Consider the following 11,754-nt stretch of genomic DNA (forward strand, 5'->3'; position numbering starts at 1 on the left):
CAAGTGATTGACAAAATAAAGTTATCAAAGTACTTTGCCATTCAGTTAGATAAGATATACCAAAGCTTTCCCAGCTTCTCGTTTCTGCACGATATGTTGATGGTCAAGGTATGAAAGAGGACTTCCATTATTGTTGTCCACTGACCACGACAACAAAAGGAGAGGATGTGATGGAACTTATTTCAACATTGATAAAGAAGGTCTTCTATACAATGATTTTATTAGGGTGTGTACAGATGGAGCCCCAGTAATGTAGGGATCTACGATCTGGATTCTTGGCACTTGTCAAACTTAAAAATCCTACTGTGATTGGAATATACTGATGATTCACAGAGAAGCTCTTGCTTTCAAGACATTTCCAGGAGCCCTGAGTGCCCACTTAGAGACCAACATCAAAACAATCAACTTCAACAAATGGTCAGCCCTGAATACATGACTTTTCCATGACCTGTGTGAAAACATGGATGCTGAACACCAAGTCCTGTTGCTCCACACACATGTCCACTGGCATTCAAAGGGAAACATGCTACCTCTGTTTTATGACCGTAGTGAATAAGTGAATACTTTCTTGACCAGTAATAATAAGGATGAGCTACTCACCTAGATGACCATGCCAGAATTTCAGGCTCATTGGGCATACTTAGCAGATGTGTTCGAAGCTCTAAATGAGCTGAGCTGGAAACTCCAGGGCATTCAGAGTAATGTCATCCACAATGCAGACATTATAAAAGCATTCATTGCAAACTGCAGCTCTGAAGGAGACGGATTAACCCGTAGGCTGCGGCCAAGGGTTGTGCAGACATCCCCTGTGGTGCGGCAAAATGGAAATTTTGGTCACTCTTACAGATTTCCATGAAATGTATATCAGTGACTAGGAAACTGCATTGTGCAGCTACCCAAGGATTTTTGTTTCTTTTAATTGGTATAGTTTTGAAGAAAATAATTGTCAGAAATTGCATTTCTGGCAAGAACATGAAACCAATGTCTTGAGAGAGAGAGAGAGAGAGAGAGAGAGAGAGAGAGAGAGAGAGAGAGAGAGAGTGTGTGTAATGCATATTGGGGTAGAAGAAACAGGCAGTAGACAGGCTGTCATCAGGCTTATTGCTCACCAGATGGTTTGTCAGCTAGCTCTGCACGCCGCAGTATGAGTTATGGCACTACTTTTACACCCATTATTTGCCACCCTTCCTCTGTTCCATTACCTCCTATTGACCTTACATTAGAGTTTATGTTATTCCCAACAACCTTGACCCACGACTGCCTTTCCTGGGGTGATAAACTTGTGAGAAATTAGTTACAGATTAGGTACTTTGGGTTCATTGTTGCTGGTGCAACTTAGTAACTGGGCTCAAGGTAGGGGATGGGAATGAGGGCTACCAGTTACCCTAATACCCCATAAATTTTCTGTCACGCTGATCCTTCTAGAACCTTTGTGATCCGTTGTCGAAAAATTCGCTCATATGAATTATGTTGTAGCTTTCAGAGACATCCCCATATCAGGTATGTTGCACTCTACAGGTTAAGAAAGTATTGCAGTCCAATTCCATTGAATTTCTGAAGTCATCAAAGATGTCATCAACCATGTGCTTAAGCCAGAGATTACACCGCACCTTAACTGTCTGATTGACGAGTTACAGCGATACTTCCCAGATATCATTACCAATCAAATTACCATGGCCATGACAAGGGACCCATTCAAATGTCGTGTAGATGACGTCCCTACAGAGCTCCGGGAAGAGTTTTTGGAACTCATCTCCTTGGCAAAAGATGAATTCAACTTCCTCAGTCTGAGTGACTTCTGGGTGAAAATGTGTCCCATTTATCCTGGATTTGGTAACAACGCTCTTCATGTACTGCCCCACTTACTTCTATATATCTGTGCGAGCCAACTTCTTCCCTTCTGACAATAAAGTTGAAGGCTCAAAACAAGCTCCAAGTTGAGTGTGATCAAAGATGTCCTTTGTCAGCAACAGCCCCACAAATAGCAGACCTAGTATCAAGAAAACAGATGCAAAAATCACCCTGAGGCATGCGAGCCATTGCAGTGATGGTACTGACGCAGACTTCACGAGTGTTGCAGTGGGAGTATTTGTGTTTTGAAATGGAACTACTGAGTGAATGAAGTATGAGATATTAATTATTTAGCAAATATTTAGAACTAATTATTATAGATCTATTGTTATTGAAATTTTTTATTAGAAGTAGCCCCTCTTCCTAGTCATACATTTATTTAATTTATGCCTGCATTCTTTGAGCATGCTAATATAAGTCACTAATAAAATCATTGCTGCAAATTTTGTTTTATTTTAATTATAAAGTGTAACACCATAGTATGGTAGTCGAGAGAAATGAAGTCACTAAATGCAGAGTGAGGCTGGATGAGGAGGAAATGAAAAATGTGAGCGTGTTTAAGTACTTGGGTAGTGTGATGTGTAAGGGAGGAAGTTTAGAGGGTGAAGTGCTTGAAAGGGTACAACAAGAAAGAAAGGTTGCTGGTTCTTTGAAAGCAGTGATAAGAAACGTGGAAGTGAGCATGGAAGTGAACAAGTTACTGCATGACAGTATTGTGATACCAACTCTAATGCATGGAAGTGAAGCTTGGATCTTGTTGGAGGGACACAAGTCAAGAATGAGAGCAGTGGAAATGAGTTATTTGAGATGAGCAAGTCTCATGGAGAGACAGGCCGACAAATGAAATGAAGGAGCATTGTGATGTGGGTGTGGATGTGATAGAAAGCGTTAGGAGAAACACACTGAAGTGGATTGGCCTTGTGGAGAGGATGAAGAGCGAGAGACTGACGAGGAGAGTGTATGTGAGAGAGGTGGAGGGAAGAGAGGAAGGGGGAGGCCAAGGATGAGATGGAGGGATGGAGTGGAGAGGTATATGAGAGAGGGGGTATGTGAGTGGGAGCAGGACTGAAATGCCAGGGGACAGGGCAACATGGAGGCGATTTATATGTGGCCGCCCATTATGGGATTGGGGCATCTGGCAGTAGAACACCATAGCAAGAAAAAAAGATTGAACCTGAAGTGGGAGGAGGAGAATCATCAAAGATTTTCTGGCAAGTGTGGGGAATGACCAGGAAAAGTTTGGGAACCTCTATGCTAGTTCGTGGTTCTAGCAACAACAGTTTCCTTTGTCGGAGACGACCAAAATACAGTGGGGAGGCTCCCCACATACAGCTCTTCTCAATAGGGTGGAGTCAAAGGCTTTTCGTCTCATTAACTCTCCTCCTCTTACTGACTCCCTTCAACCTCTGTCTCTTCGCCGCACTGTTGCATCTTTATCTCTTTTCTATCGCTACTTTAATGGTCACTGCTCCTCTGAACTGTCTGCTTGCATTCCTCCACCTCTACGACGGGCGCGTAGCACCCGTCTGGCAGCAAACTCTCATCCCTTTTCTGTCCAACTCTCTAATGCAAGAGTTAACCGTTACTCCCAGTCTTTCATTCATGCAACAGGTCAGCTCTGGAACTGTCTCCCTCTGTCTGTATTTCCTCCTGCCTATGATCTCCAGTCTTTCAAACGCAGTGTGTCCAGGCATCTCAAAATGATCGGATCTTGAATTTGGCTCTCTATTGTATTTTGTTTTCCTCTTGGAGGGAACTGTTACTGCGGGCTCATGGCCTTTGGTTCCTTCTTCCTCGCATAAAAAAAAAAAATTTAACGTGTTTCAAGTTAGCGATTTTCGGGTTTAGTGATATGTTAGAAAAGGTACCAATTCCACTCATTTAGCGATGTGGGGCGCGAAATGCCTTGCTTGTCTGCCACCAGACCGCCATTGTTATCATTGTTGTGAGCGTCTGGCGGCCTTGGGTGTTTTTTTTTTTTCTCTCTCTCTCTCAAAACACCGAGCATTTGACGTTTTTCCCTGGTGAATAGATGTATAACCATACAGTACTGTATTGTTGGCACAGATATTAGTCAAGTTGTTTTTCACAGTATACACGGACAAACCCATGGACAGTGGGCAAGGGGCCGAGTTAGCAACGTGGTAAGGAATCCATATGCAATTGTTGCTTACTGTGTTGACAAGCGTCTGATAAACAAAGACAGTATCAAAGAGGGGAGGTGGAGTGTGTCAGAAAATGCTGTAAATGGTAATGCAAAGTGTTCTTACAGCTACTAGATACCAAGTGCATCGATAGATACACTCTCCTGATGAAGATGGGCATAGCACAAGGCCATACTTGTTCAGATCCTGTCAGATTACAAGGAAATGCAGCGATTCACGGCACGGCGCAGCTAAGAGAGGTTCCTGGCAGACCAAGTGCTGGCAAGAAACATTGTTTTGAGGCATCACCTCATAGACGAGCCCCACATAGCAAACAAAAGTAGGATCCGGCTTAGGTGCACCATTTGTAGTCAGACAATATGACAACACCAGCAGCACAAGGGTGTGGCGTCTTGGTGCTTTTCTTCGAGGGTTGGGTTGTGTAAGACAGGTTTTGTAGAGTACCACAGTAGACAGGTAAGCTTTGCAGGTTACGAAGTTTTGTGATATTAGATTTTCTATGTTACCGTGATTCATATAGTGTCTAGAAACTGCAGTTTCTCAGTCATTGTCAAAGTTAGGTCTAGTACAAATTATAATCTATTGCTTTGGGTCTCTCTCTCTCTCTCTCTCTCTCTCTCTCTCTCTCTCTCTCTCCATGAGTTACTTATCTCTCACGAGACCTGGCCCATATCACACCGCCAATCCCCCTAGATTCTGGTCAGATTAGATCAGATGAAGTTCAGGGGCTGTGCCACTGACATAGGCTCCCCCTTCACATAGTAGCTGTTTTCTTGCTATAAGTGGAGTTTCGTCTTAATTTAGTTCTTGTGATTATGCTTATCATAATTTGAGTGATGTTTTCTTTTCCTTTCTTTAATGGTTTATCTTCTAGAATGCTAATGACTCTCTTTGAATTTGTTGTTTTCCTCTTTAGTTCATCCCGTTTTTTTACATCATAGTTTCCTTACCTCTTTTATCTCACTGAGTAATATTTATTTGTGTTAAATATTTGTTGATATCATTAACCCTGTTATCTCACTGAGTAATATTTTTTTTGTGTTAAATATTTGTTGATATCATTAACCCAGTCAGTGTCTTCGTTAGTTTCATTTGTTCTACTACTGCTCTTAGTAGGACATCATAAATTTGTTTACTGTTACATTGTTTTCGATCACTAATCTTTGGTACTGTAATTTACCTTCCATTATTCACGTTCACATCATGGCCACTCCCTCTCAGTTCTGCAATCGGGGTATATCTTGGGGCACGAGTAATTGTCCAAAGACTTTGTTTTCGATAATATCAAGTGTTTTAAGTTCTCCCTCCGCTAGGTATAGTGTTTAAGTACCGTATTAGGACACGGCAGTGCTACGGATTTTCATAAAGTTTTTCCTATTACTCGCTTGTTACAACTTTGTGTGTATAACTCAGTATGGTGAAGTGGTCATTTTGTGTCATTTCAGTCGTAAAGTTATTTTGCATAGCGTAGCACTGTTTGGTACTAAAATTACAGCTCTTCCGTACGTAATGCTAGATAATACCTTGATCTATTCTACTTCCTCTGTCTCTTCGTGCATGTTAAAATTATTATGCTACTTTTTGCTTTGTTTACTTCTGTATTGAATGGCTGAGTAGCAGTCCGTCGTTTGCGAAAAATACCCGGTACCGTATTTTTTTCTGCATTTGTCATATCTACCTTCCACGCTATTAATTATGAAATCATTTTGAGCAAGCTGATGGACCCAATACAGCCCAGCCTAATTCCAGTTGATAGGTTCATTGCCCTAATTATATTTAACATGACTTCTATAAGTCTTGTCATTTTCATATATTTTGGTAATTTCATATATTATTATGGGATGTATTTTTACCTGTTTAATAGCTTTTTTTTTTTTTTTTTTTTTTGGTCAAACGTTTTAATGAAGTCTATGGAGCTATAGTATAGAGGCATTTTTTTGTGCATAATAGTTTTCTGTGGAAAAATATAGAATTATTTTACAGTCCTCAATCCTTCAGCTTCTGCAAACCCTGACTGAATGCCCTGAATTACACTGTCTTATTATTTTTTTTCTTTCTCTAATTTGCCTCCAGGAAGTGCCTTAAACTTATCGTAATAATAATAAGTTTGATAGATTGGTCTTAAGTTTGTAACTCTTGGTGTTTTGTTTGGGGGGGATCATTGTGGCTTTTGTTATTTTCCAGTCTCTTGGCATATCTTCGGTTCCTGTACCTGATAGCATTCACTTAGTTTCAGTACACACGTTTTGCAATGAACTTATAATTTGAAAAATTTTGATGTCAACTCACTTGGCCCTGTGTGTGTGTGTGTGTGTGTGTGTGTGTGTGTGTGTGTGTGTGTGTGTGTGCCTTAATTATTCCTTGGCTATCAATGAATTTAAATCAAATTTTCAAGGTGCATTCATTAGGTTACACTGAAGGTCTTCCACTATATCCAGTATCCAGTTTTCCAATCATGATTTTTAGGTCAGCCCTCTTACCAAACTCTAAAACCTCTGAAATTGGGAAAGGAGTTCAGATTTGGTTTTGATATATTAGTACTTGTTGCTCAATGGACTTTTATCTATAATGCGGTATTTGAGAGTTACCCCACCCCTTCAGTGATTCTTGGGGGGGTCATCCTCGTCCAAAAAATAAAACAAAAATAAAAGAAATAATAGCAGAATGGGAGCACATGCATTTCAACGAAACTTCCCAGGTCAGTATGTCTGGTTCCTTGATAATACGTTCCACTATATAAAATTTTCCACAATTATTTTAGGTCTTAGGAGGAAAATGGGCAGATATTGCTTTGATGTCTTTGTACATGTTAAAGATTGGGCTCCCATCGTTTATATACTACGATTAACCCCTTCACCCACGATGATGCACTTGTGGTCATTTGGAAGTGTCTGCGACTATACGCAAAGACTCATTTGTCGTCCTAAAAGCATAAAAACTTACCTAAAAAAAAAGTTTTCGGCCGATCGGCGTCATTTTTGGACGCGTCATAATTCCCGTGCATCTCGTCAAAAGTAATGACTTAGCAACCTCAGGGCCCAAGATGTGCGGCAGCCTGGCCAGGTTGATTGGTTCCACATCGGCTGTCAAGGAAGAAGGCAGCGTGCTGCTGGGCATTTAAATTCTACTCTTTTTACCCCATCCCGGGACACACATCATATTCCACTGTACCAATAGTGCTTTTGTTCACTTTTTGGGCACTGTTGTGATTAGGTTTGGTGTTTGCAATAGGGAATTAGGTTTTTGTGAATCATTCATGGTCGTTATTCTGCTGTTGGCCCAACGAAGATTGTGGTAGGCCTACCCTGTTTATTGGCAGTTCCCAACAACTACACTTCCTCTACCCTGCACCCAATGTGAGTATTCAACCATTGAATAATAGTGCCAGTGAATCAGGTGAATATAGTGTGCAATAGCCAGTGAGGAAGGACAAGGTGAAACGTTTAGCTGAGGGAGGCGGGAAACCGCCTGATGACACGGCTTTGTCTTGAAGGGAATATTTGCCAAGGTGTTGATGAAGTCTTTGTTTTATGCTGATATATGGTGGATAATGTTATTGTGCAATAGATAGGATTATAGTGCAGCAATTGTACGTGAATGAAATATTGGCTAGCCTTACAGCCATGGCACGCCGTTGTCAGGAGGTGATAAAATACTGGAGGTTTTAGGGAAATTTGATTTTATCATATTATATTTATTCCTTATGCTTTCTGTGTGAAATAAAAAGTGAGCCACGTCCTCGTAAGGAAAAGTGTGTGTCGTACACCTGAGCTAGCACAAAGGTAGCGAAATGCAACGCTAGGTTTGGAACACGTGCATTTACATATATATGTTTTTGTTTTTTCCTTCGTGAATTCTACTGTGTTTCCCATGTGCTGATATATTTGGCTATGTTTTATGTGTAAAGACAGTGAAAGACTGACCTACTGCAGTGTGTTCTCGTAAGGGAAACACCGTCTGCTACACCTTAGCGCACAGGTAACGCCCTACGAAACACTTCCATTTACATGTTACTGGTGAAATGTACTGTGTATCTCATAAAAATGATACGTTTTGTTATGTGTAATATCCAAAGAAAATGAAAGGGGTAACCACATGCTACTTGCCCCTACCTGTGTGCTAAATCAGGTGTAGTAGACAATGTTTTCCAAGGAAATACATGTATATCATGAACCCTTGTGTTGGGCCAGTGTTGAGCCAAGTTCTTGGCTTGCTGTGAATAACATATCTTCTCCTTTATTCCAGCTCACACTCCTACCACAGCACTGGACTACCACAGGGTCAATAGTCCCTCAGACAGCAATTTATTCTCCAGTTGGCTTGCAATGACAGCAGTTTTGCAGAAATGAGACGCAGGTTGGCACCACACGAGTGGCATCAGATCCTTGAGGAGGTAGAGTTGGAGGGCGACATTGAGAGCGACCGTTCTGGGGTGGAGGAGGTTGAGCTGACGCCATCCGGTGAGCAAGTGAAGCTGCCTCACTTTCCTCCGAGGGAGACCACACCACCATCATCGGTTGGCTTCACCGGACAACCCTCCCCATCTCTAGGACCTGCCGGTCCCACCGCCCTCTTCTTTGGCTCCCAATCTCCAGGCGCCTCTGCCCCCCTTGGTGAGCCAGTGTCACTGGAAGCCGGGTCAGTGTTCGTTATGATGGCCCCTCCACCTGCTTCTGCAGTGCAGGATGCTACTATGACATCCTCGCCGGTGAGGCTGAGGAGACTGGTGTCCCCAGAGCCCTCTGTCTTCTCGTCCGAGGCGTCCCCTCCTAGATGAGGGCATCATGGTCCACTGCCTGGACATGGGGGACATCCAAGGGGTTGGAGGGCAGGCCAAAGGGTGTCGATTGGTCGATCCGCTGCCACCACTGCCACGGCCACTGAAGAGGATCCTGGGTGGAGCAGTGGCCAGTTCACACCGAACCACGAGCCGTTCACTGGCTCCCCGGCGATAAAGGTGGATATTCCAACAATCCCTTGCAGTTTTTCCAGCTCTTCTTCATGCAGGAGTTGTTGTCATACCTCACTGTGGAGACCAACTGGTAGGCCACATTCCTGGGGACTCAGCTGGATGCCTGGTTCTCCTGCAATGAAGAGGAGATGGCCATGTTCTTGGAGCTATACCTTTTCAAGAGAGTTGTGCACATGCCGACCATCAGGCTCTACTGGAGGAGCTCTGAGCTGCACGACTACCCTATGGTCCGGCAGGCGATGAGTGGAAGGGATTTCAGCGCCATCCTGAAGCACATCCACTCCTTCAACACGATCGCCATTCCCGGGACAACCAATATTGGCTCATCTGCATTTGCACAGTCATGGAGTACCTCCTTCAGCGGTGTACCTACCCAATGAGCAGCACAGCCTGGTTGAGGGCTCTCTGGGGTGGAAGGGCTGGTTGTCCGCATCTACAACCCCCAGAATCCCAACAACTATGCCATCAAGGTGTACATGCTGGCTGAGTCGTCCTCGGGCTACATCTGGAACCTGGAGGTTTTCAGGAGGGTGCAGCGTACCCTCCAGAACACCATGTTGGGCCTCGTAGAACCGTTGAAGGACCAGGGCTATAAGTTGTTCATGGACAACTATTACAATTCTGTAGCCCTGTGCAAACGACTCTTCACTGCAGGATTTTCCGTGTGTTGAACCCTAAGGCTGCCTAGAGGCGCGCCAAGCCAGCTGCAGGCCATCGCCAAGGCTGAGAGCCTGCCCAAGGGTGGCATGGCATACAGGCACAAGAACAATGTGCTAGTCCTACTGCGGAGGAACAAGCACATTGTGAACATGGTGTCCATCTTCCACACTATGGACACCATTCCGAAGAGGGTTCAAGGAAAGGTGCGGTGTAATGATGGGCAAACAACATATGTGGAGAAGGTCGTTCACAAGCCCGTCATTGTGGAGGAGTACAACAGGTATATGGGTGGGGTGGATCATTTCCATCAGATGGTCCAGTACTACCCCATCCAATGCCAATCTGACAAGTGGGCGAAGAGGATCACATTCTACTTCATCCAAATGGCACTGCTCAACACGTTTGTCTTGTAAAAGAAGTACAGACGCCCGCAAGTAACTCTCCTGGAATTTGTGAAGGAGATCATCTACGATCTTCTGCATTTCCACGAAGAGGACTGGCCTGCATCTGGACGCACACTCCACCACGCCCCAGACCTACCTACCCGGCGCCCAGCACCAGCATCAACTGGCACCCAGCAGGCACAACCACCAGTGCCAGGATTGGCCCAGCCACCACCAGCACCAGCACACCCTGCAGGAGACCCCACACCAGCACCACCTGAAGCAGGGCCATCACAGATGCCACCATCACCACCAGCACCACCTGCAGGAGGCCCATCAGGAGTGCCAGAACCACCACCACCTCCAGTTGCTGGTCCGTCGGGAGAACTCGTGCCTGGGCCTGCAGCTCCCTCACGACAGAACCACAGAGCACGAGGGTATCCAATCAAGTGTCACTGGGTCATCGACGACAACTCTGGGCCACCACCGGGCGAGGATCCCTGACAAGAAGAGGCTCAGGTGTGCCTTGTGCTTCAAGTTGAGGAGGAGGAAAGACACAAGGAACATTTGTCCTGTATGTGATGTGCCTCTTTGCATGGGTGATTGTTTCGACTGGTATCATACCAAGTGATACCTTCACTCATGGAGCGCACACACACACACACACACACACACACACACACACACACACACACAGTACAAAACTCCTCATCTCTCAACCGATGTGGTCCTGCAGGAAGATCATCGCCACTGGAGAAGTAAATGGTATTGTTTTTTAATTATCTATTTACCTTTTTTTATGTCAGTGTATTTACACATACAGTACATATATATTGTTATTTACCTCAACACATATGACAGGGAAATAAATACAGCTTCAGTTTCAGTTGCTAGCAACAGGTTTAGTGTTCATGTGTGGTTTCTGAGAGGACTAAAAACAACAGATGTAATTATATGAAATAGTTGTTGGTATAAAACCAAAGAAAACGAAGCTAGCAAGCATAAAAGTGTTAGCGCGCTACAAGAAACTAGCGTAAGTGAGCATGGCTGATGGTGGGTCAGCTCGCGGCAAAATACGCCCTAGTTTTTTGCATTTTTCTCGAAAACTATGAGGCCTAGGATCACCGTTCTTTACTGAGAAGAAAAAGGATGAATTTGTGCATAGGATGATGAAATAAAAACATAAGGGTGCCACTGAAAGTTCTTCGCAAACCCTTCCCGAATAATAAAGTTGTTTTCTGTCGAAAATGGGTTTTACTTTCTCGCTTATTACTCGAAGACCATACATCATATCAAACTGCGACCTGACCCATTCGAAAGCTAATAAAATTCTCTTTCGATTCATGGTATAACATGTAGAGATTGATTAGCAAAGATTCGACCTGTGATGCTGGGAGGTGAAATCTATGATCCCGAATGTCTATTCCGGGCACCGTAACTTACGTATAGTGTGTTCTTTTGTTTTTTGTTGTTTGTGTGTTTTTTGCTTATCGTGTAGAACAAACATCGGTAAATAGGAATATATGGGTTTTGTGGCAAAATAAATATGTCTGGGTGGTGAAAATAAGCTAAAAATACACATTTTTGGAGAGTGCGGCGGCCGGAGGGGGAGGGCAGAAAAGCCTGCATGTCAGAGCCGTGAAAACTTAAAAACTCATCCGTGAGCGAAAGGGGTAATAATAATGATAATAATAATAATAATAATAACAACAACAACAACAAC

At 43.7% G+C, this 11,754-nt stretch overlaps 1 protein-coding gene across 1 annotated transcript; it reads left to right on the forward strand.

Moving 5' to 3' along the window:
* The first annotated feature begins 604 nt into the window (after positions 1–604).
* On the forward strand, positions 605–8,365 carry LOC145398451 (zinc finger BED domain-containing protein 5-like). Its single transcript, XM_080271332.1, has 3 exons — positions 605–698; positions 1,561–1,833; positions 8,262–8,365. The coding sequence occupies exons 1-3, from the start codon at positions 605–607 to the stop codon at positions 8,363–8,365; spliced, it is 471 nt and encodes a 156-aa protein (XP_080127458.1).
* Positions 8,366–11,754: the final 3,389 nt, after the last annotated feature.

The sequence above is a fragment of the Coenobita brevimanus genome, chromosome 45 (genome assembly GCF_032717465.1).
Source record: "Coenobita brevimanus isolate Jiangsu-jjx chromosome 45, ASM3271746v2, whole genome shotgun sequence".
NCBI classification, from domain to species: Eukaryota; Metazoa; Arthropoda; class Malacostraca; order Decapoda; family Coenobitidae; genus Coenobita; species Coenobita brevimanus.